At 39.1% G+C, this 26491-nt stretch overlaps 1 protein-coding gene across 1 annotated transcript; it reads right to left on the bottom strand.

Annotated features, from left to right (window-relative positions):
- Window positions 1-11965: 11965 nt before the first annotated feature.
- LOC124870408 (inhibin beta C chain) lies at window positions 11966-14797 on the bottom strand. Its single transcript, XM_047369069.1, has 2 exons — window positions 13930-14797; window positions 11966-13413 (listed from the first exon to the last, which is right to left on the bottom strand). Exons 1-2 carry the CDS (start codon window positions 14267-14269, stop codon window positions 12629-12631), a joined length of 1125 nt encoding a protein of 374 aa, XP_047225025.1. The 5' UTR covers window positions 14270-14797; the 3' UTR covers window positions 11966-12628.
- Window positions 14798-26491: the final 11694 nt, after the last annotated feature.

The raw sequence follows: 26491 nt of genomic DNA, 5'->3' as shown, positions 1-26491 counted from the left end.
CTGATTGGATCAACTCTGTTTCTCCAAAGGGAACCGGCTCAGAGCGAAGAGGACTTATACGTTCAGTGTGATTCGGTAGACGAAGGAATATACAGCAATGATCCAGAGTTCAACTCCAAACGCCCAGACACCCAGGAAGAAGACGTGTATCTCATGCCTGAGTCCTGAAGTGGAGACTTTTGGGTCTGAGTATTTTAAGACACCGAGTTAGTAGTTAAGAGGTATAAAATTGCAACTGTTACAGTATAATGTTGCTGCTTTTGTAGACAGACTGTAAATAGAAAAGCTTGTAAACCACAAATTATCTGAGGTGTTCCATATATTTTGTTGTTGTATTTAATCGATAGTTACAATTGAAACCAGATGTTTACATACACTGTATAAAAGGAATAATAACCTGTTTTTTCTCACTGCTGACATTACATAAGACAAAATATTCCTGTTTTAACTCAGATAGGATCACCAAAGTATTTGCTAAATGCCAAAAAATTACACTAATGTATCATCAGGCAACACCTCAAACACACTGCTACCTTGTGTGACATCCTGGAAAAATCCATCAGTCAACTTATCAGGAAGGGAATTGTGAACCTCCACATGTTTGATCACTTGTTGAGCACAATATCCCCGTGCCTGGGGGAGCCTCGTTCATTTAATCAAACACTAAAGGCATGAATAACAGCATAGGAATGCTCAACCATAATACCTTTTAGGACATTTTGTCTCCCAAAGATGAATGTGTCTTTTTTTGTTTTTTTTTGTTTTATTTGACCCCAGAACAAAAACAAAAGACCTTGTGCTGGCTGAAAAGGAGGTCATTATTTACAAAAACACAGAAACAAGTCCTATACCAACATGGGCTGAAAGACTACTCAGCAAGGAAGAAGTCATTACTCCACAAGCTGCATAAAAGCCAGAGTGCTGTTTGCAAATGCAGTCAGGACAAAGACCTTGATTTTTGGAGGCATGTCCTGTGGTCTGATGAAACTGAAACATATGTGTATAGCTACACTGATCATTGTTACGTTTGGAGGATAAAGAGAAAACCTGCACACCTAAGAACACTATCCCAACTGGCAGTTTCATGTTGTCTGTGTTGCAGGGAGGACTGGTGCATTTTACAAAACAGATGACATCATGAGAAAAGAACATTATTTGGAAATACTTAAGCAACATTCCAAGATATCAGCTAGGAAGTTAAAGCCTGGGCACAAATTTGTCCTCCAACTGGAGAGTGACCTTAAACATACAAACAAATTAATTACAAATTAGCATAAGGACAATAAAGTCAGTGTCTTTGAGTGGGAATCACAAAGCTTTAATGTCAGACTCAAAAACATTTTTTGGAAAGAGCTGTATGGGTGAACATGGTGATCTATAAACCTGACTCAGTTACAGCAGTTCTGTCAGGAGAAATGGGCCAAAATTCCAACAGCTGTTGTGAGCAGCACTAGAAGGACACGAAGTGTTTGACCCAGGTTATACTGTTAAAAGGAAATGTTACCAAATATTAAGGAAAGTTCTAAATTTGAAGAAAGTTAAAAATAAAGATTTAAAAATGTTATAGTCATGTTATTTTGGAATATAGCAAATAGAAATAACTAATATTCCTACCTGATATTTAAACTAATGCAATGTCAGTGAAAAAAGATGATTGTGTCTTTTTGTGCAGTGTATGTAAATATCTGGTGTCAGCTGTGTGTGTTTTCTGGTTTAGCTTATGTAATGATGATTCTGAGTTTATGGAACAATGGTGAAGCAATGTTTGCCCATGAATAGTGTAACTGTAACAGACACACCATAGCAGAGAGCAAGTCAGTCTGATTGGGTTGAATAATTTTATTATGTTCTCCTGACCAAAAGAAAGTTAGTCATGAGTCACATCTGATTGGACCTTCAAAGAAATCTGTGGGCAGTATATCAAGTGACCCCTGTACTTTATTCTGATATTCTTTTATTTGTGTTGACATTTTTTTATGATTGGTCTTCCAAATGATCTAACTTTATGGCAGCAAAGTTTGTTTGTGTTTTTTATATATCTTACTTTACTATCTTACTTTATATAACTTCCACATTAAAATGCATTTTACTACAATGATAACTGTCATATTTTGGTGTCTGAATATGAAAATTAGTTTATATGTGTGCACACAATTTATTAGGAACTGATAAGCTAACTATTAGCACTGAAAGGTTATAGCCTTTTTCTTTGCATTCTATGTATTCACATATGGAGATGTTCACTAACACAATGGGTATGTATGTGTGAGAACGACCTAACCAGACGCACAGGGAAAAGGACAGAGAGAGAATGTCCCGTTTATTTATCCAAACTGAAACTTTAATAATTCGACTTCATTGTAAAAATGATATGCATAATTAAACTGGATCCTTTAACCTAACATACATCCAGAGTATAATAATATTATTTTCTCTTGGTTTGTTTTCGGAAGAAAAAATCAAAGACCTGTTGTATTATTGTCTATCAGTATGCTGGTGTCTGGAAACCTTACATTTACTCCAATGGTCCTCGTTATAAAGAATTTCAGAAGCTTTGGGTTAGACACATTTCACTACTTTAATCTTGCTGCCTGCATTTTCAGTTTCAGTAATACCAGGAAGCCAGAGGCCCTCATTGCTTTCCTTTTCATGCTGCATATAGAGGAAGTTCTCAAAAAATTAATTGCAACAGTATTATTTAAGGAAAATATAAAAAGAATAACTAACCACAGCTATTGGTCACTTTGTTCTTTGTGTCTTGGTGGGTTTTTGAAAAAGAAAGAATAGATGAGTAGGGTTTTTATTTTTGGTTTTAACTTTGCAGAACAAAATGTGTGCAGCAGTATTTATGATGAGCTCTATGGTGAAACCTGATGATTACATACAGAGTGTAACAGAACCTTTTAACTCACTGTGTTGCAATTAATAAGACTAAACCTTTCCAGTTTTAAGTCAGTTATGATTACCAAATTATTTATATTTGCTAAATGCCAGAATTATGGGCTAGAAAAGTTTTTTGAAGATTTTTTTCTTTTACTTTCTTTAAATTCAAATTCAAAAACAAAGACTTTATTGTTCTTAAGACATTTTATAACTAATTTAGCCAATATGCTTGGGATCTTTGTCCATTTTCAAGACCCATTTGTGTCCTAGCTTTAACTTCCTGGTTGATACATTATCTTGAAATGTTGCTTCAATATTTCAACATAATGTGCTTTCCTCATGATGCCATCTATTTTGTGAACTGCACTGGGCCCTCCTACAGCAAAAAACCCACAACTTGATGCTACTACCCCTGTATGTTACAGTTGGCCTGTAAGCTTCCTCTCTGTTAACTCCAAATGTAACTGTGCTCATCGAGGCCAAACACTTCAGTAGCACTTCCACCAGACCACAGGACATATCTCCAAAACTGAAGCTCTTTGTCCCTGACTGCATTTGGGAACTGTAATCTGGTTTTTAATGATGCTTATGAAATAATGACTTCTTATTTTCTTGCAAGCCTTTCTGCTTATGTCTGCAGGAAACAAAGAAGAAGTTTAAGAATTGCTGCATGTAAAAAACAAGGACCTATGCTTTTCTCACGTTTATTAACTTCTACTCTGTGTCAACTGTTACGCCAAGTAATGTAGGGGCTAGAGAGGGAATTCGTTCATGTCACACTTCATGTAACATTTTACTTCGAAAGTCAGAACCTGAATCTTGGATAATTAATATGAGCCTCTTGTCACCTGTTTTCCAATTATTAGGTAAAAAACTAGTGGGGCTTGAGGGTTGTTATGCTCAGTAACCAAGCTAATGATGGTTTCCATTTGGACTGATGAGTCGAAAGTTCTAAGTGAGAAAAATCTACTAGAATGACCCCCTGATGTTGGAATTCCAACAAGCTTCAGATTAAAAGTCAAGTATGGCTGCTGCACATTTAGAATGTAGAGACAGATGCAAACAAACTATTTTTTGTTCTTCTGACAGTTTGTAAGACATTAAATAAAACTAGTCATTGTACGATATACTGTAACCTCTGGTGGTCAACGCGTTGCTACAATGCGCGGGTGCCTAAATTGCTGAGACTGTCCTGATTTGAGGGTGTCTGAGTTTTTGTTTTGGGTTTTTTTCTCTGCTCCTGATTATGTTCTTCAAGTTGTGATTTGGATCTTGTTTCTGTTCATTGTTTTCCAGGTGGTGCTTCAATTCTTTTCGTAGGTGTCCTTTCTTATTATTCTTGTATTCTATCCATAATGGATTTTGGTTTATGTTTGGTAAGAACTTCCTTTGGTTAAATTGTTTTATTGCTTCTCTTTTCAGCCCATTCATGTTCATGTTTCCACTCCTTGCCACAGCCAGTCTGTAATTAGCTTTATTCTGGCCATCTGCACCAGGCCAATCAGTCTCCTTTCTTCACATGTGCCATGCGCCATATATACTCATCTGTTTGGTTCACTTGTTGCTAGTTTGTTTTGCTCTGTTCATGCCAAGCCTGTCCATAACCGTGTGTTTTTTTCAAGCCAAGCCCATGTTATTGGCTGTTTCTGCTTCCAGATGCAAGTAATAACACTTTAACTAGTTTTCCAAGTTGGAACATGTTACGGTTTGTGAGATATTGGACCCCAGAATGCAGACGAGCAGGCATTGTGATGGTAAGTGAAAAAAGGTTTAATTACAAAAATTCACACTCAGCAGGAGGCAGGAACAAAACAAACGGGCAGGCAAGACAGGCATGGCATGATCAAAAAGACAAGACTAGGTTTGCGAACAAGACATGAGCATGAGAACAAGACATGAGAAATGTTTCCACGACGACTAACTGAACAGGTGTGTATATATGGAGTGAAAACCAGGTGGAGCAAGGAGACAGATTAACTTGGACAGGTGAACCGAATAAACTTAATTGACAGACAGAACAAAACGTGGCTGCGGCAAAAACAGAGACTCTAATATACAAACAATACCAAACTTGACAAAACATGAACAAGACGACAAAACTAAAGCATGACCAGGAAAATAACAGAAGCATGATTCAAAATCTAAGAAGAATAATAACAAAAGAACAAGTCAAAACCTTAACTGTGAAAAACATAAGAAAAACCAGAAACCAAAAACCAAACAACCCCAAATCATAACAGAACATGGTTAAGCTGGGTGTGCCATCATCACCAGATCAAACTTCTTATTTCTAAGGTCAGTGGAATACAATAGTACTACAGTTCCTAATTTAAGCCTAATACAATGTATTTTGCAGAATTTTAAACATTTAATCATTTAATCGTTTAATACATTAACTATGTTGGGATTATGAATCTGAGAATATAATTTAATATTAATATTTTATCAAATAATATTTCGGTCTGTTAAGGTTTATCGTGTGAATACCAGCCCAGTAAGGCGATGGTATTAGGACAAAATAGAAAGGTGTAAGACGAGCTCTGACATTATTGAACAGCAAAAACTCTGCACACACATGGAATGAATTCACATAATTTCTTAAAGTACAAGAAATTATTAACAAAAATAAGTCAACTCAAAGTCAAACATATTTTAATCAACAAACTCTTTACTATGCTAAAACAATCCAACTAAACTACCAAGCAGAATTAAAGAATAACGAAGACTAATGGACTATGTACAATATAAACAAGTTGATTAAAGATGATTGAAAATCATGATCAAAAGAGTGATGCAACATTACCATGCAATGTTTATGTTTGAGAACCAAGGATTATCTTGAAGAATCTGGAAGTGAAGTTAAGTCAGTCTTGGAACCAACTTAGGCAATAATCAGCATGCCTTTAGACAACCATTCACAATGCAATATCAGATAAAATAATAAAATTATTTTAATAAAATAATGTTTCAAAGACTGATCTGCTGAATAAAACCAACTTTCTGGATGAATTCTCAATGGTGTCTCATTAGCTGCCTTTATGTATTGAAATAATATTTGAAGAAATTATTAAGGGAATATTTTGGAAAGAGCCAAATCTTTCTGGAGAAATGGTGCTTAATGGTGTTTACTTAGTTATCAAATTTAGTAAAATTATGTTAGGGACACATTATTTACTGGATTGAAAACTAAACCTTTCTGGGTAAATATTATTTAGCAGCAAGCACTGTCCTTACCTGTTAGCAGTTGAAGCTAACAAAGAAGCTGCTAGCTTAGCACCAGAATCAAACACACACCTTTAAAAATACCGATAATAAAAGGGTTAAAATGCGCGGACGGCGCATTATGATCAATCTTCTGTTTAAAATTACCCTTTAATAAAGTTTGTCTTAACTTTAAAAACACAAAAAAAACACAACTGGAGCACGTGTGCTGCAGATATTCTGCTTGCACCAAGATAGCAGAGTTCAACACAAACAAAACCAAACTTCATAAAATGAAAAACGTTTAGATCATTTCAATCTAAATCACTTCCATGTTATTCTGCACAAACACTTAACTTCATGAACTGTGGTGAGGAACGTTGTCCAAGGCGGAGAAGTTTGAAGAAACGTCCACAGTCTTTAAAGGGCTACAGTTAACCTCCTTAACTGTGGGGAGTGGCGGCTGTTCTGTCAGCCGGTCTGTGAACAAACGGTTAACTTCTAGCTAAACTCCGTAGCTGTGGATGAAAGACAGCCCGTTCTGTCCGCCAACCACACTGCACATTACCGTAACCACGGTGATGGGGTCTCTGCTGTCTTCCTTCCAGACTGGGAGACCGCTCCGCTCGGCTTCATAGAGACTGCGTCTCTGTAGGGAACTTCTCTGAGATAGTTTACTTCTGCAGGCCTCAGTGAGAAAGTAAGCAATTCTTACACCTTAATTTCCCCGTTCATGAATGAAAATACCGGATACACAGACCGTATTTCATTCGTACTTAACTTTGCTTATGATCGATGATCGTATGACATCCTTGGATCCAGTTGAAGAGTTTATGTCTGTTTGCCAGCAAAGAGACATGCTTGTCTCCCCTATCCAGTCCCTCTCGAAGGCTGTGTGGAAGAGGTCAGCTTGTTGGAGAGGGGGTGTGCTCTTATTCAGACAGTGGCATCATGGGAAGTCTACTGCTACACCCCCCCCCCTTTTCCTCAGTTGCTGGAAGTCAGTTAAATGCGATTTATTTTGAAAGTTCAGGGAAGTGTATACCGGAGTTTTAATGTTGTTTCCATGGCTGGGTCCCAACAACTATCAGTGTTTGAAAGGTACTATCATTGGTGACTTGTTTAATGAGCAGACAAACAGCTTATTATGATTTATATATTATATTTTTCCTTTAAAAAATGAATTTCCAACTTCTGATTACATCTTCAATGCATCATGATAGTGGTCATTTTGGAAATTCCAATTTTCTACTACATCTGGAATGCACCCTAACATTAGCCACGATGATAAATACTGTTTACCTGCCCTAGTTTTATAATTTAGATGGTATTACCTGTTCAAGCTGTTCAGGATTTCATAGTAAAGAAATTTTTGATCTTCCAAAATGTGTGATCACTAAGAAGGTTATCCTTTCAACCAGGAAAGGTAACAAGGTAACAAGATGGAAAAATATACATTACTCGGTAGAGGTGCAAATTTACTGAGGTCTGATATATTATGGAGGAAAATTTGTCTTTCTATTATTAAAAAAACAAAACGTAAACCTTTATGATGACTGTGGCGACTGTGGCTCAGTAGGAAGAGTAGTTGTCTTGCAATCAGAAGGTTGTGTGTTTGATTCCACCTTCCTCCTGCCATATGTCAATGTGCCCCTGGCAAGGCACTTAACCTCAAGTTGCTTGCGTATGAATGTGGGAGCGTTAGTGAGTGGGATTGGGTGAATGTGGCTGTAGTGTAAGGTGCTTTGAGCGGTCGGTATGACTGGAAAAGCGCTATATAAGTTCAGTCCATTTACCATTTACTTTTTTTCTCACAAAGTGAAAAAGTTATTTGCAAAACAGAAACCTTTATGTCAGAAATCTTTTGTTTTTGATGATTTCTTTTTCCGGTTGAGTTCAAAGTGTTTGGAGTGCTGAGAACATCCTGGGCGGAGCCTAAGGAAGAACGATGTAAGATGTGTCCCTGTTGGTTAGTGCGGACTGAAGCGAGAGACTGATCACATTGCAAGTCAAGGCTTCGAAATTAATAGCACACATACAGCAGAGTTTAAAGAAACCTCATAAACAGGCTAAAGTGTGCGTGTGTGTGTGTGTGTGTGTGTGTGTGTGCGTGCGTGTGTGTGTGTGTGCGTAGATGTGTGTGTGTGTGTCTTTTTTTCTTTCTTTACATGATTATTTTTTATGCTTCTATTTTCTTACTTCTTCTCCATTTGCTACGCTCAATGCTTCAATGTTTCACTGCTTCAGACCTGGTTAGTGTTCTGACCTTTTTCAAAGCAGTTATTGCCAGAATTACATCAAAAATAAAATGCAGAATTTTCCAAATATTGTAATATTTACTCTGTATTTTTTTAAATTATTGAGAACATGTCATTTTCCTTTTCAATAACGTTCTGTTTTGTTTGAAACCAAACTGGTTGTCCAGCAGTAAAATGTTCTTTTCCATGAAGTGGTCTAATCTTTGAACAATCAGCTTTTCCAGTATTTTCTAGAATTGGCAGGCTAACGATGCAGGCCTGTAATTAGTGAAGTGGCGTTTGTCTCCAGCCTTGTATAGTGGAATTACTTTAGCGGTTTCCATTTTACTCGGAAATCATCCAGTTGTGAATAACAAACTACAGATGAAGGTCAATGGTTTTGTGATAAAATCAGCGACAGTCTTAGCTAGTGTCATATTAATTCCATTGCTGTCAACAGATGTCTTTTCCTTACATTTATGAATTATATCTAATATTTCATTTGTGTCCAAAGATTTCAGATAAACTTAGTTTTAGAGTTTATTGTTGTAAATCTAGCAACCCAGTCACACTCATTTTGTTGCCAGTTATTCATTTTTCCAGCTAGTTTTGGATTTACATCTCCAAAAAATGCATTAAATCGTTTAACCACATCCTGCATGGTTTTTAAAATCATATCATTATCAACAACATAATTAGGATAATATATTTTAAGTGAACTCTTTCCAATTATATTATTTAGTATTTTCCATACACCTTTTGTATTGTATAATATTCTCTAAAATACTGGTATTTCTCTTACATATTGTCGTAATAGTAATTAACTTATTTTTATACTATATTTCGGTTCTGCTTCATGTGTTTTAGTTTGTGTTTTTTCTCACAAGCGTTTTGTAATCTTTTGGTGATCCATGGCTTGTCTGTATACAGTTTTCTGTTACTATATTTAATTATTAGACAGCATTAGTTATATAAGGATGTCAATGTATTCAAAAATGTTTACTCTATTATAGTTTACTGATCTAAGTTCAGTTTTGAGTAGCCTTGAGTTATTTTTTTTCTTTTTGTACCTTCAATTCAATTCAAAAATACTTTATTAATTCCAAAGGGAAATTAAATGTGGTAGCTCATATTATGCAGGTTTCTTCAAAGATATAGTCATGTTATGTTTATACTGTTTAATTTGTATTGTATTGCACCGACTACGCCAAAACAAATTCCTTGTATGTCCAAAAACGTACTTGGCAATAAAGCTTTTCTGATTCTGATTCTGATTCTGATTCTGATGGATCACAAAAACAGGAAATTGATCAGTTCTATCAGTTATCAGCAGCTCACTTCTTAAACAGCATTTCAGCTAATTAGTGAATATACTGTGAATAAGTGTGGCTGAGTGAGTTGTTATTCTGCTGAGTTAAGTAATCAATGGATGATGGCTCAACCTACATCATATTCATGAAATCATTTTGTGTTCTTTTGGATTTACAAGATCTATATTAAAATGTCCACAAATGAACATGACTTTGTGATTAACTATGGAAAATAATGTTGGCTTTGAAGTTACTCATGTTAGGTTCTATAGTGCTGCACACACAACAGATAACATTCTTCTATTTTTCCACAATAATATGCTTTAAAGTATTATCTATGTACAGAGCCAAACCTCTTGTTTATTCTTCTTGTTCATATGATAAGGTTATCAACCGATAACCTCAGACATCTGCTGTACACTCTACCACACCCTGTGGAAGGTCAACATAAGCTGCTCCAGGTCTAAGAAATTGCAGCTCTTGTGAACAAATATGACTCAAGTATTCAAAGTAGAGGGTCGGTGGTAAAACGTGTAACTTTGCAACTTACATTTAGTGGCTTTTTTTTTCTTACTTCAGTAAAGTTCACAGAATACTTTTTATTGCAAATTGTCTTCAGCTAAATGAAGATAAAAGTTAATATAATAAATATAAAGGCAGACAAATAATTTTAACAAGTCCATTTTATGTTGCTTACTTACGCTACACTAACTGGGACCATGGCATGGTCCTAGTTTCAAAGATGTTTCAGAGGAGAGTCTGCCTTCATGAGTTGTGTAAGGTGTGTTCTTAAAAAAAATGACACTTTAGGTGTTGTACTGCGGGATTTGTCAAGATTACTTACCACTCACTGTCTTTGGAACCTGCTCCCACCTGGTAATGTCCATTCGCTAAAGCGTTGACCTGCAGTGCGATTAGTCTGCCGCTTCAGTCAGCACTAACCAATTGCTGGGTTGCTGATGACGTAGTGTCGACGTCATGAAATGCAGACGGGGGGCAGAAAGTAAATGCAGTTGTAACCTACCCCATTTCCTTCTGTTGATTCGACGTCAAAATGCCTAAATCAGTAGTGTGTCAAAAGGGAGTTTAAAAAAACTTACAGAAAAAAGGACGACAAAAGTGGATCAACAATCTATGACTAAAAACAGGAGGTGCGGAAACGAGCAATGCAAGAGTTTGCAGCAACCACTTTCTAACAGATAAGGATGGTACCGTTTATTAAATTGTATTTTCAGATATTTTATTGGACAGTTACTTTGAAAGACAAGCTTGAGACCTGTAGATCTCTGCGAATGGTTTACCTACATTGGAGAAATACAGTAACATCAACATATACATAAAACTGTAGCACGAATTTGGGTTTACAGGAGCTGAATAAATTATTTACAAGTAGATCCAAGTACATAGACATAACAATGGTTAACTCATTGTTAGCGTAAGCGATAGCATTGTTATCATAGGCTAATTACTTAAAATGGTCCAACTCACTACTCAACCGGGCAGAAACAAGGCGACAGCCATTGAAAGCTTCTCTGGGTCCTAAATTGTTGGCCCAAACAAAATAACTGTAGGCTTCGAGGCTTTTGAAAGCTTTCATCTGGCCCGCCGTATAATACGAGGTCTGCAGAACCAGATAGTTTATGTCAATTTCCTTGACGCCGGGCAAATCCTCCTGATTATATGACTAAGTCTGTTTTATTAAGACTATATGGGTTATATCCTAAATGTACGCGTATTTTTTTGGAATATCTGAAAAGTTGTTTTAAAAAACATGATCTCATGTTTAGAAAACATGAGATCATGGAGCCACGGTGCAACTACTAAATAGGCTACTACATGTCACATTCCATGTACATATATTCTCTTGTTTTTACATTTTTGAAGTGTTCTCTAAGGATGCTCGCTCTTTGTTTTTCTTGAAGTGTTTTTTATTTATTTGAAGTGTTTTTAATTTATATCTGTGTAAATTCCCTTATGGTGACATAATGGCAATAAAGACTCTTGAGTCTTGATCGTGCGATCTGGCTGAGTGGCAGATATTTCCAGGAACCTTGCTCTTAGAGGAAACAAAATATTTTATTTTAAAACCATTTTTACCATTTATACACACATCCACCCAAAAATTCTTTGTGTCTCCTGTAGAGAGTTGGACCAGGAACACGCCAGCGACCAACCTCTGTGACTAGGGATGGGCACCGTACCATATTCGGTACTTTTATAGGTACCAACCAAATTCCGTCGGTACTACCGAGTACCGATTCACGTAAAAAAAAACTGTACCATTTTCGGTACCTAAAAGTATCATTGTGACACTGAGGGAGTGGAACAGTGGGCGATTCTCCATGCTGGACATGAACACAGCATTGCACGCTCTAGAACGTAATAATGTCAGTATTGTGAGGTTTGCATGGTGATAAATTCAAGAAAAACACTTCAGTTTTAAAAAATTAAAAGGTTTATTATTTAGGTTTTCAGTTATTGAAATGTGAAAGACAGTACTTAGAATATCAAAGTTCTATAAAACAATACAGTTCAGTGCAATAAAATCAATAAAAATGGGGTAACAGAGCGCAACAGTGATCAAATAACATAAATAATAAATAAACAAACATTAAATAAATACCTGTTTTTTAGTTTTTTAGAATTTGTAGAGCAGCACTAACATTTTCAATTTATTAATTCATTCATCTTCTATACCGCTTATTCCATAGTGAGTCACAGGGGAGCTGGTGCCTATCTCCAGCAGTTGACGGGCGAGAGGCGTGGTACACCCTGGACTGGTCACCAATACATCGCAGGGCAACACATTTTCAATTTAGCCAAGTAATAATATGGGTAATGAAACCCACTTTTATAAGAATGAACATTTGTTTACTCTGTTACACAAGATTATTTTTTAGCGTTTAATTCAATGCCATAACCCTAAAAAAGAGGGTTGGTTGGTTGGTTGGTTGGATGGATGGATGGATGGATGGATGGATGGATTGCATGTTGTCCTCAGGCACAGTGACATTTGGTGACAATGAGGTCATTGTATGGAGTTAATTTCAGCTTTCCCCTGCTGTCGTAGTGCATCAGCACCATGGGCTCATAAGCTGCTGGCACGCAGCAGGGGCGAGGCGTCCCTCCCTTTGTGATCTGGTGCAGACGGGATTTCACCTGCGTGTGCATGCTGGCCGGCTTGTAGTTGTGGGGGCAGGTGCCATCACAGAAATGCATCGTATACTCGGACGGTGCTACCACCCAGTCTGTCCAGCCAATGTCTTTGAAGGACACAGTCACAGACTTCCGGCAGCACCACCCTTGCTCGTCACAATTATCTTCCTTGTTGGAGCGACGCAGCCTAATGGCCCGAGCAGGGAGAGAATTCTTCAGGTCCTGTTCCAGAGTAATAGCAGGCTTTAAGTGACTTGCTTTTCCATTAAGTGGAACCACCCCTACATGAACAATCAGTGTTTGATCATCTGTCCATATCCATCTCCTTGCCTCAGGGCTGATGTCTAAAGTCACATCTTGGGTCATGAAAATGCTGTTTTTGGCCCCTGAGTCAGTGTAGCTCCATGCAGCAGAGTTTACTGGCTTCATCCCATTGATTTTAATTTTGATATATCTTCCAGCTTTACCCTTGACTGATGTGAGACTACCTAAAAAAGGCCCGGACACTCTCAGCTGTGCTTGTGCTAGAGTCAGTTCAGGGTGAATTTCTTGATTCTTTTGGAAAACAGCTTGATACCAAAGAATGTGTCGTTGGTCACCCCTCCGAAACACCTGCAATGGCTCCACTAAAAAACAAACAGAAGAAAAGCTTAATGAGAAGAGGTGGTGGTGGCATTCTGTATTTATTCAGACAGGACATACTCAGCATCAAGAAGAAATCCATGCACAAACCTAAACATTTCCAGAAAATGCCTGTCATCAGATTGATGCATCAACAGTGACATCAGTGGAAATGTGTTCAAAGTGTAACCTAGTGTTCCAGGTGTGCCTTTCACGCTCTTGATTTCTAAAAGCTCAAAGGAATGTGTGTGCTTTCTTTCACAGATGTTTGTTGGTGTCAAAATGTTTCCATTTATTCACAAATCTGCACTGATCAGTTCCATGAATGTTCTTAGCACACAAAAACATTTAGATTAGCTTTTGTTTACATGGCATTGCAATTTTTCTCAGCCTATTAATCATCTACTTTTTTCCAATTTAGCTCAAACAGTTCTGCAGGACCTTTGACATCAGCCCTGTCAGCATGACAATGACTGAGTTAGGTTAAAGTTTATTCATAATGTTTAATGTCTCATCTATACCTGGAAAGAGCACAGTAGATATGTTGGACTGCCAGGTCTCCCTCATTGACTGGCTGGAGTTTTTACTCATCTCGCTCAGTTTTTCCCTGTAAAACTTGAACATCTTCCTCAGCTCCCTCTGTGAGGCCTTCATGGCAGGCCTTGGCTCTCTGTCCAAACCCAAAGAGCCAAGGATCCCCTTCTTCACCGCCTCCAGAATTTGGACCCTCCGGTCATCGATCTTGCCAGTCTCAAGCAGGCCTTGCTGGGCTGTGTCAGGCTGCCTTCCCCCTGAGGTGGAAGCCAACAGGACCAGCAAGGTATAAGCGATGAGCAGAGTAGGAGTGTGTGATCTGAGCATGGCGAGCCTGCTGGGTAGGTTTGATTTATGAGTGCTCCACCACTGTGGAGTGGGTTTGTCCAGGTTCTGAGAAAATCTTCTTCACATGCATTATTTATAGTGCTCCAGTAATGCCACACCCCTAGTTGAATAAGCAGGCCTGTGAATGGCTCAGCGTGGGCCACATGCAGAAATGAGGCAACATTTCAAAGGATTGAGTTATGTGTGAGATGGATCTGTAAATGTAAATTCATTTGAAACATTCATTTTTTGTTTTATTAATTTGTGATTTTAATTTTCTTTAGTAACAGGTTTTTATATCCTGTGTGCATCTACTTCTCTTATTTACTTAAATTTTATGTACTTTTGATTTTTTTTGTGTCAAACTTATTCTGCAGCTCTTTTGTAAATTCTGATGCATTTCATAATCATAGTTGAATATGATATGAGATTTATAGGAACACTGAGGGAATCTGTAGGGTTGGCACTGAGAGGAAAGATTGCTAAATCATTTACACACAGCATCCAAAAGATGCCCATGTGACCCTCATCGGCAACGACAAGGACGGTTTGGAATTACACCATCATTCCCAAGGTTACACAGGTGAACTTGTTGTGAACCCTAAGTAGTTAAACTTTCTTTGTTTACTTGTAAACCTCCCAAGTATGGTCAGAAGGCACAGTCACTGGTGGCCCACAAAGAGACAGAGCTGATGTAATTCTCAGCCCTGGTGGACCAGTTTCAGGTTGTAAGAGGCAGCTGCGTGTTTGAGGAGTGCCATATCAGACAGTAAACAAATACAAGAAAAGCTGGAAAGGTTTTCAACCCAGAACAAAAAGAGCAAATAAATAAAAAGACTGAGCCACACTCACTGTAGGAGTGAATTCTAAAACATCTTTTAATTAACGCTTTTGAAAGAGTAAACTCTGCATTTTGTCACATTTTGTTACATCATCACAGCTGACATTTGGTGCTTCTTAAATATGAAATGGTATTTTTATAAACATCAACGCACATCTGACCTTTTAGTCTACAAGATTCTTGTGTGATGGACAGATCAGACTGCAAAATTCACACTTCAGTGGCGCACTACAACTTTATTTATTTTGCTGGTTTGCATTAGTGGAACATCTCTCAATAGTTATCCTGTATATGTGAAACTTAATACTATGAGGTTTTTCCTCTGTTTAGTGTGGCTCTCAGGGTCATTGACCCTGTTCTCTCCACTTCAGGGAATTCCCAGTACCTGCTGATAACAGCAGAAGATCTTTTTTATATTATTTATAGAAATGTCAATATTAACTTAGTTCAGATGTTTTTCAAGGGTGACCCTGGTTGTTAAGCAGGTTCTGTATGTTAGCATCTTGATACCAAAACTCAAATCATAATATTTCTACTGTATGCTGTTCGGGTTTCACTGGCTCATTGAGGTATGCGGTATTAAGTGAATAACACTGGAACATTTTTTCATGCATATAGCATAGTGTAGCATAAAGTGGGTAAAACGAGTCTCAGTTTAAATAGTTCTAATCAGGTCACATAAAATTCACGCCAAATGCCACCAATCACCCAAGTAATCCACACCTAAAAATTAAATCAAAGCAAATTAGTCCACAAATGATGTTATGGGTAAAAGATAGGAATCACACAGGACATAAGTGAACATTAAATATATGAAGAAAAAGATGCGCTAACCGACATAGAAAGCCAAGAAACCACCTGAAATCTGTCAGTATTTAGAAACCATTCCTGCTGCTATGTACAAATCAATATCAACTGGTTTAATATTAACTGATGACCTGTAGAAACGTTTCTCATTACCAAAGTACTGCACAGATTGGAACCTTCACAAAAGTGTCTTAGTGTTGCAAAACATACTAATGGAAATTTTTATGGCTGCATTTCTAACTTCTATAAGCGCAGTAGAGCCACAAAAAGGAAGTGGAATGGAGTTCATTTTACCATAAACCTGACAGATGAGTCAGAAAATAATCAAAAAAGTGGCCAAGAGCTAGGGATCACTCACACAGAGCTTTAGAAAGTTGCTGTTTTTCCTCTGAAAACAAGTAATGCACTTAGCCACAATGGCTTCTATGAACACTCAATGGGCAAAAGTCCACTGTTAAAGAACATTGTTGAAGCCTGTTTAAAATTGCTACAAAAGGAGACACTTTTCACTCTTCATCCCAATTTGCGTACATTCACTAAACTAAATAACAACAGATAATAAGCAACACACAGACTTTATATACTGTATGTGACAAGAAACTGTGCTTTACAAAATTAAAGTTTTAAGTTACATTAAGACCAATGCAAAATCCTGTTTTAGATATGAAATAAGAAACTGTGTCACACCAACCATAAGAAAACTGCTGCAGTGTGATGAAAACACAATCTAAAAAACACCACTAAAGCAATACTAGCTAGAGTTCTATGACACACTACGCAATGTTCACGTAGCAGGTCATTTTGAAAAGATGAGATAAGGACACATTTACGTTGCTTTGCCATGCATATTTCATCGGTCTATTCTATTCTGCGGTGTTTAAAATAACCACTCAATTAGAGCAATCCAATCAGATAACACTGCTCTTTGTGAGGAGAGCTTGTAACAGGCAGTCCAAAAATTTTAAGAAGTTTTTAAGTTTTAAGAAGTTATTTGGTGTCTCGGTAAGACAGGGTGCCAGTATAGCAGCTTGAACTGATGCAGAGAAGGGACAATATTTTAGTGGTGAGTCACTGAGGTGATGAAACAGTCATGTGCCCCATCAGGTGAGCTCGAACTGTGCGAAAGTTGACTCATAATAGCAGACACAGTTTAGGGTTGTCATGTTAGTCATTCACTCTCAGTTTCCTCTTTTCATTTCATATCTTGTACTGTGAGAAACTGAGGAGGAAATAAAAACCCAGACAGGACTTCTTCTCTTATCTTGACTGACAGATTGTCTTACATCATACATATACAGCACTACCATGTCTGACTGGTTATCTTGAATTATTAAATAACTATACCAAGTTTTGTTTTTCACAACCCTGACATATTTCAATTTAAAGTAATCATCTACCAACTCATTTGTTCTGACCTGAGGTAAAGAGCTAATGTTTTGGAGCAATCCTCACACAGTCCTAAACTTAATATGCTAAAGAATTGGTAGAGGAGCACTTCATCAGCTATGTTTTCTCTCTTTATATACAGTCATATTCAATAAATTAGAATATGTGTTCCAATGAGACTTGTTTGTCAGATTAAGAGTACTCGTACTCGTACTCGTACTCGTCATCTTTCGCTTATCCGGGACCGGGTCACGGGGGAAGCAGACTCAGCAGAGACGCCCAGACGTCTCTCTCTCCAGACACCTCCTCCAGTTCCTCCAGGGGGAGCCCAAGGCGTTCCCAGGCCAGCCGAGAGACATAGTCCCTCCAGCGTGTCCTGGGCCGTGTCCTGGGCCTCCTCCCAGTGGGACGTGCCTGGAACACCTCCCGAGGAAGGCGTCCAGGAGGCATCCGGTATAGATGCCCGAGCCACCTCAACTGGCTCCTCCCGATGTGGAGGAGCAGCGGCTCTACTCCGAGCCCCTCCCGGATGGCCGAGCTCCTCACCCTATCTCTAAGGGAGTGCCCGCCACCCTACGGAGGAAGCTCATTTCAGCCACTTGTATCCCGGATCTCGTTCTTTCGGTCATGACCCAAAGTTCATGGCCATAGGTGAGGGTTGGAACGTAGACCGACCGGTAAATTGAGAGCTTTGCTTTTCGGCTCAGCTCTCTCTTCACCACAATGGACTGGCACAGTGCCCTCATTACTGTGGCAGCCGCACCGATCCGTCTGTCGATCTCCCGCTCCATTCTTCCCTCACTCGTGAACAAGACCCCGAGATACTTAAACTCCTCCACTTGAGGCAGGAACTCCCCTCCAACCTGAAGAGGACAAGCCACCCTTTTCCGGTCGAGTACCATGGCCTCAGACTTGGAGGAGCTGATCTTCATCCCAGCCGCTTCACACTCGGCTGCGAACCGCCACAGCGCATGCTGTAGGTCTTGGCTAGAGGGGGCCAGCAGGACCACGTCATCCGCAAAAAGAAGAGACGAAATCCACTGGTCCCCAAACCAGACCCCCTCCGGCCCTTGGCTGCGTCTAGAAATCCTGTCCATAAAAGTTATGAACAGGACCGGTGACAAAGGGCATTTTATGAAAATAACTTAAGGAGGTACAAAGCATACCTTCCTAGAAGCCCACACTTCTGTATTAATGTTTTGTTTTTTATTGGTTTAATGTAATATTCTAATCTTAAAAGTCATAAGCAGAAAATACTCCTAATTAACAGAAATTATGGCTTGAAAATATCCATTTGTGTGGAGTCAATCTATATAATGTGCTTCACTTAATGAGCCAAGTTACTAAAATAAAGGAACTTTTCAACAATATTCTAATTTATTGAATGGGTCTTTATACCATATTGGCTTGTCTGCCTTCACACACATATGAACTTAAATAACATCCTATTCTTAATCCATTTTATTTGATATTGGCCAATCCTTTGAAGGTATAACAACTTTAACTCTGTCGGGAAGGTTTTCCACAAGTTTAGGAGTATAAAATATCTCACAAAAGTGAGTACACCCTCACATTTTTGTAAATACTTTATTATATGTTTTCATGGAACAACAGTGACAATATGACACTTTGATACAATGTAAATTAGTCAGTGTGCAGCTTATTTAATTGTGTACATTTACTGTCTACTCAAAATAACTCAACACACAGCCATTACTGTCTAACCTGCTGGCAACAAAAGTGAGTACACCCCTAAATGAAAATGTCCAAATTGTACCCAATTGGTAATTTCCCCTCCCCTTTTTCATGTGACTCATTACTATTGCATGGTCTCAGGTGTGAATGGAGAGCAGTGAATATTCCAGAAAGAAGTTAAACATTTACAGAAAGCATTTATTTAGATGCTTTGTGACATTAAAACAAACTCTTTAGTTTTCTTGTGTATAGTGTTTCAGAGATAGCTCATTATGACTTGATGACTTGAAATTTAAACCATAGGATTTGAACTTGACTTGTGAAGTAATGACTTAGTCCCATCTTTGCTAAACCCTATTAAATACCTGTGGGGCAAATAACACTAGAATAAACTAGAAAGCTAAACACAAAATAATGTACTAATATAGAAAACTCATAACAATAATCAGGACAGGGAAATGAACAGAAGAATGCAAGACCTAAGAGAACATGAACAACAGGAAATTAAGAAAACAGAGAAAACAAACTTAAAAACTCAAACACCTAAGGATCATGACAAATCCTCTAAATTCCACTATCTTGTAACACCACTACTAAATGTGAAATATGTAGTATTGAGGAAATTTAACAACTGGACCTGTTTCACAGGTGTCATCCTATCACAGTACCACAACAAATTCACTGAACTCCTGAAAATGGGCCAAACTTTCACATATGTTCATAGAAGCAGTCTGCTGCCACGGAAGTAATGTGAACACCTGAATTCAAGGATTTGTGGAACAAAGTCTAATAGCGCCCCCTTGTGCATCCAAAGCTAAAGAACAAAGCTCAACTGGTCATTATATCTGCTAGATTCTAAGAAATGTACAGGGGTTGGACAATGAAACTGAAACACCTGTCATTTTAGTGTGGGAGGTTTCATGGCTAAATTGGACCAGCCTGGTAGCCAGTCTTCATTGATTACACATTGCACCAGTAAGAGCAGAGTGTGAAGGTTCAATTAGTAGGGTAAGAGCACAGTTTTGCTCAAAATATTGAAATGCACACAACATTATGGGTGACATACCAGAGTTCAAAAGAGGACAAATTGTTGGCGCACGTCTTGCTGGCGCATCTGTGACCAAGACAGCAAGTCTTTGTGATGTATCAAGAGCCACGGTATCCAGGGTAATGTCAGCATACCACCAAGAAGGACGAACCACATCCAACAGGATTAACTGTGGACGCAAGAGGAAGCTGTCTGAAAGGGATGTTCGGGTGCTAACCCAGATTGTATCCAAAAAACATAAAACCACAGCTGCCCAAATCACGGCAGAATTAAATGTGCACCTCAACTCTCCTGTTTCCACCAGAACTGTCCGTCGGGAGCTCCACAGGGTCAATATACACGGCCGGGCTGCTATAGCCAAACCTTTGGTCACTCATGCCAAAGCCAAACGTCGGTTTCAATGGTGCAAGGAGCGCAAATCTTGGGCTGTGGACAGTGTGAAACATGTATTGTTCCCTGATGAGTCCACCTTTACTGTTTTCCCCAAATCCGGGAGAGTTACAGTGTGGAGAAGCCCCAAAGAAGCGTACCACCCAGACTGTTGCATGCCCAGAGTGAAGCATGGGGGTGGATCAGTGATGGTTTGGGCTGCCATATCATGGCATTACCTTGGCCCAATACTTGTGCTAGATGGGCGCGTCACTGCCAAGCACTACTGAACCATTCTTGAGGACCATGTACATCCAATGGTTCAAACATTGCATCCTGAAGGCGGTGCCGTGTATCAGGATGACAATGCACCAATACATACAGCAAGACTGGTGAAAGATTGGTTTGATGAACATGAAAGGGAAGCTGAACATCTCCCATGGCCTGCACAGTCACCAGATCTAAATATTATTGAGCCACTTTGGGGTGTTTTGGAGGAGCGAGTCAGGAAACGTTTTCCTCCACCAGTATCACGTAGTGACCTGGCCACTATCCTGCAAGAAGAATGGCTTAAAATCCCTCTGACCACACCATACTAATAAATTATTGTGGTCTAAAACCAGGTGTTTCAGTTTCATTGTCCAACCCCTGTACTTTGAAGATTCTCTGGCACCAAAGCAGGTCCCTGTTTTTGACCCATTCCTGGCTGCCAGCCACTCTGGATCCTGAACTGAACAAAGAAGATTTAACAGAAAGTTTGGGTTTATGGATGACATGCAAAATATTGTGACCTAAGGTTTTTATTGTGGCCTCAACATTTGTATCTTTCTGATAGGTTCCTATGCTGTAGTGAATAATGGCTAAAACACTACACAAGAAAGCAAATACATAACATTGAGATAAAGTGTCATTATTTACCCCTTTGATCCTTTTTTTTACAATGTCTGTAATTCTCTCTGCTATGCTGGACATTAACATCTGGGTCAAATCCTGACTGATGGCGGCAACTTTTTGTCCTTTTATTGTTTGGAGTTCATCACAGTTCTTTGGTCTATGTTTATCCAGCTGTGTTTTGGAAACTGATCACATGTTCTCAGTGGGGTTACGATATGCAGAGGGGAGAATTCCATTTGTCTTGTGATCATGTTAAAAAATATATAAAATACATTAGGTTGCGCCTGGTTTGTTGGAAGAAGTTACACTTGGAGGACGTTCCAATCCCACTCTTTATAGAAGCAGTAGTTGTTCTTGGGGAATGTTTTTTCACCCTTTTTATTCATTGCAATGTTCTTGGCCAGAATCGGGAGGACATCTGCTCCCTATGATGAGAAGCAACACACAAAATACTTCTCTTTTGGTATCACACAGGACTCAGATTTAAGGATGTTATTACAACCAAAAGCATGACAAACACTATGGAACAACAGGCAAGTAATTGGGGGAAGGAAAAAAAGTTTTATTACAAACAATGATGGGCAGTGGTCCTACAGCAATCAGGGGAAGTTGCTTCCGCCTCTCTGCCTGCTCAGACGCTTTTCTCTTAACCTCCCTGCTTGCTTGCATTCTTTCACTCCTAACTTTTTATCTCTTAGTCAAAATTGTGGAAATATTGGACTAAAACCACTTCTTACCAGCGACTCCCAAGGATTATTATTATTATTTTTTTTTTTTTAAAGGACTTTGATGTTTTTATAATCGAACTCGAAAGAAGGACAAGTTGACGCCAGCTAATCAGCACAAAATGTCTCCCTTCACCACAGAGGACTTCGACAAACTTTTACAGAAATTGGCTGTTTTGGAGATAAAAATCCATCAACTAGAAGTGAATGTGGAGGTGAATATGGGGTACAACGATGATTCAACTCTGCCTGTGATCCCAAACAGTGACAGCCAGCTCAACAACTCAGCCAGCAATCAGAACACTGAGAATAAACCCACCGGCAGACCCCCCTGGCATGTTTTAGGGGCATGCCCAAAAAATCAAGGTGGACGACTCACTGGAAGATCTCAGCAATTAAATAAATTAGAATGGCCCGAATTACAGAGAAATGTCTGTTTCCCCTGGGAAAAGGAGACTTCGACAGTGAGCTGCTGTCACAACAACTGATAGGAGTGAGACAGCTGGAAATAATGGAGTTCCCCTCCAAAACAGATTTGCTCCACTACAGAATGAAAACCAGAAAAATGATCCATCTTCTGAGAACAATAAAAGGTTTGAGAACAACCTTCATTCTAAACTGTCTTCTCCTAAGCTGCCAGAGAAAAAGCGCCCCAACGGACCAAGATCCCTAATAGTGGGCAACACAGCTGTGGATGGGATTAAAAACTTTTGCAACAAGAAAAACACAGAAGTCATTATTTGTACCAGTAACGTGGTGTCCAATATCTCAGAGAATATTTTTGCAATCACAGAAAAGCGCCCGTCTCTAGAAAACCTTATTATACACTGTGGAGCCATGGATGACGTGGCTAAGAAAAAATCAGAAGGACTGAAGGAGGATTTCATTCGTCTTCTGAATATTGTTGGAGGTCTCAATATCAAGGTGTTTCTCAACGGACATTTTGCACCGATTTTCTGTGGAGATGAGATTTTTTCCAGACTTCTGATGATTAATAAGTGGTTGAAAAAAAACATGTGCCACCACACCTGTGAACTTCATCAACAACTTTAATATTTTTTGGGACAAAAGACAACTTTTCAAGCAAGATGGTTTCTGCTTGAACAAGCCAGGAACCAGACGTCTCACATCTAATCTCTTCTAGTCAGTAAATAATCCGCCAGCAGCTTCGACCTTCAGTGGAGAACATGGAGTATCAACAACAATGATAACGCTGCCTCCAACAGCTCCAGCAGAAACAATCAGCCAGTTGGCTGAGAAAGAGAGGTCATCACAAAAGGTCTCCCCATCGAAATCCACTGGAGAAGTGGACCCCCCCATTATACCCCCATCCCCCCAAACCCAGACCCAGACCGACAACCCCGGTAAACCCCCCTCACCCCAGACCCCGACCCAGACCGCACAGAACTGTCCCATCTCCCCACTGAGCCTGCTTTTTGCTTTACTGGATTTTGATAACATGAAACTAGCTCTTAAAATCGGAACCCAAATGGCTCTGACATCTTCTCCATTCAACACCCCCCGTGGCCGAGGCCCTGCTACTAAACCAACATCTTCCAAATGCCGCAGACCTCCACCATCTCCTAATCTATCTCCACCTAATCAGAACCTTCAAATCACTTCTCTGTGATACAGTCTGGGCCCCAGTGGTAACTCTATCAGAAATTAACATGTCCAGGAAAAACTTGGACCCCTGATAGGAGATAGTTGTAAAATCTCTGTGCTTATACGTGACAGAAAGAACAAAGCCAAAAGGATAAGAGACAGTAATAAACAATCAACGAAAGTCATAAACTGTCAGGTACAACCAGACACAGAGTTAATATCAGCAATTAAGTCATATAAACTGGCTTTACTGAACATTAGATCTCTGTCAGGAAAATCCTTTTTAATCACTGACTTCATTACTGACCACGATCTTGATGTTATGTTTTTAACAGAAACATGGTTACATGAATTTAATGAAGCTCCCATTCTGATAGAGTCGACGCCTCCGAACTACAATTTTCTTTGTGAGAGCAGACAGCAAAGAAAAGGTGGAGGGGTGGCCACTTTGTTTAAAGATTTATTAGAGTGTAAAAAAGTTTTCTGGGCAAATTTGACTCTTTTGAATATTTGGGTCTCCAGGTAAAGAGCCCGGTCCGAACAATGTTCTTGAATATTTACAGGCCTCCTAAGTCCAAAACAAACTTTATCAGTGATTTTAATGAGCTTTTATCTATGATATGTGTTTATTATGACTGTTTAATTATTGTGGGAGACTTCAACATTCACGTGGACAATCCTGAAGATAGAAGTACAATAGATCTATGTGACATTCTTAGAAATTTTTGTTTGACTCAACATGTTAAACAGCAAACGCACAAACAGGGACATATTTTGGACTTGATCATCACTAAGGGTCTAAACATTTCCAAGGTGTCTGTAACTAATGTTGCCCTATCTGACCACTTTTCTGTTATTTTTGAAAGCATTATCTCCAATGACTTTGCCTGTAATAACATCTGATTTAACACAAATAATAAACACGTCCCTTTTGTCAGGTGTTTTCCCCCAGACCCTAAAAACAGCAATTATCAAACCTCTATTGAAAAAGAGCAACTTGGACAAGTTGCTACTACAGAACTACAGGCCTATATCAAACCTGCCCTTCATCAGTAAGATTATTGAAAAAGCTGTGTTTCAGCAGTTAAACAACTTCCTAACAACGACCAACCGCTTCGATGTCTTCCAGTCAGGCTTCCTGCTCACCACAGTACAGAGACTGCTCTTGTCAAGGTGTTCAATGACATCCGTATAAATGCAGACTGTGGAAGAACCACAGTGCTGGTATTATTGGACATTAGTGCAGCATTCGACACTGTTGATCACTCCATTTTATTAGAGCACCTGGAAAACTGGGTCGGCCTTTCTGGTACAGCACTCAACTGGTTTAAATCCTATTTGAAGGACAGAGACTTTTTTGTGTCAGTAGGTAACTTTACATCAGAGAGCACAAAAATCACATGCGGCGTTCCCCAAAGGTCCATCTTAGGGCCCCTCCTATTCAATATCTACATGCTCCCCCTAACTCAGATTTTAATAAACAACAACGTAAGTTATCATAACTATGCAGACGACACACAGCTATACGTTACGATGTCACCAGATGACCATGAACCCATTCAAGCACTGGGTAAATGCTTAGAAGAAATCAATACATGGATGGGCCTACATTTTCTTCAGCTGAATCAAAATAAAACTGAAGTAATAATCTTTGGACCAAAGGAAGAGCGTTTAAAAGTTAGCACACAGCTTCAATTAATACAGCTAGAAACTACCAGTCAGGCTCGAAACCTGGGTGTAGTGATGGACTCAGACCTGAACCTTCAGAGGCACATAAAGACAGTAACAAGGTCGGCCTTCTATCACCTAAAGAACATCTCCAGGATTAAAGGACTAATGTCTCAGCAGGACCTTGAAAAACTAATTCATGCATTCATCTTTAGTAGAATTGATTACTCCAACGGTGTCTTCACAGGTCTGCCTAAAAAGTCAATCAGACAGTTGCAGTTGATCCAGAACGCTGCTGCCCGCATCCTCGCTAGAACTAAAAAAGTGGAGCACATCAGCCCGGTTCTAAAGTCCCTACACTGGCTCCCTGTAGCTCAGAGAATATACTTTAAAATACTTCTGTTAGTCTATAAATCACTGAATGGCTTAGCACCAAAAATACGTTACAGACTTGTTGTCAGTGTGTCAACCACCCAGACCTCTCAGGTCATCTCGCTCAAATCTACTCTGCGTACCCAAAACCAGAACCAAACATGGAGAAGCAGCTTTTAGTTCTTATGCTCCACTAATCTGGAATAAACTGCCAGAAAACTGTAAAAGCGCCGAAACCCTAAGTTGCTTTAAATCAAGATTAAAAACTTATTTGTTTAGAGTGGCCTTTGACTGTGCCATCTAGGCATGATTAGTTGCGTTTTCAGTCTAATTTTCCTTTCATTTTCTTGTGCATCATTCTATTCTGCACGGTGGCACAGTTGGTAGCACTGTTGCCTTGCAGCAAGAAGGTCCTGGGTTCAATTCCTGGCCTGGGGTCTTTCTGCATGGAGTTTGCATGTTCTCCCCGTGCATGCGTGGGTTCTCACCGGGTACTCCGGCTTCCTCCCACAGTCCAAAGACATGCCTGTTAGGTTAATTGGTAACTCTAAATTGCCCTTAGGTGTATGAATGAGTGTGTGCATGGTTGTTTGTGTGTTGCCCTGTGATGGACTGGCAACCTGTCCAGGGTGTACCCTGCCTCTTGCCCATAGACTGCTGGAGATAGGCACCAGCTCCCCCGCGACCCACTATGGAATAAGCGGTAGAAAATGACTGACTGATGACATTCTATTCTCTTTATTTTATTTTACTTTTTTAAATTACCTCAGTTGTTTGATTTTATCATTTGATTTGTTTTTCTGTGTCTGTAT

Source organism: Girardinichthys multiradiatus, chromosome 6, assembly GCF_021462225.1.
Source record: "Girardinichthys multiradiatus isolate DD_20200921_A chromosome 6, DD_fGirMul_XY1, whole genome shotgun sequence".
NCBI classification, from domain to species: Eukaryota; Metazoa; Chordata; class Actinopteri; order Cyprinodontiformes; family Goodeidae; genus Girardinichthys; species Girardinichthys multiradiatus.
The sequence above is the reverse complement of the archived record's forward strand: the minus strand, read 5'-3'. Positions and strand labels throughout refer to the sequence as shown.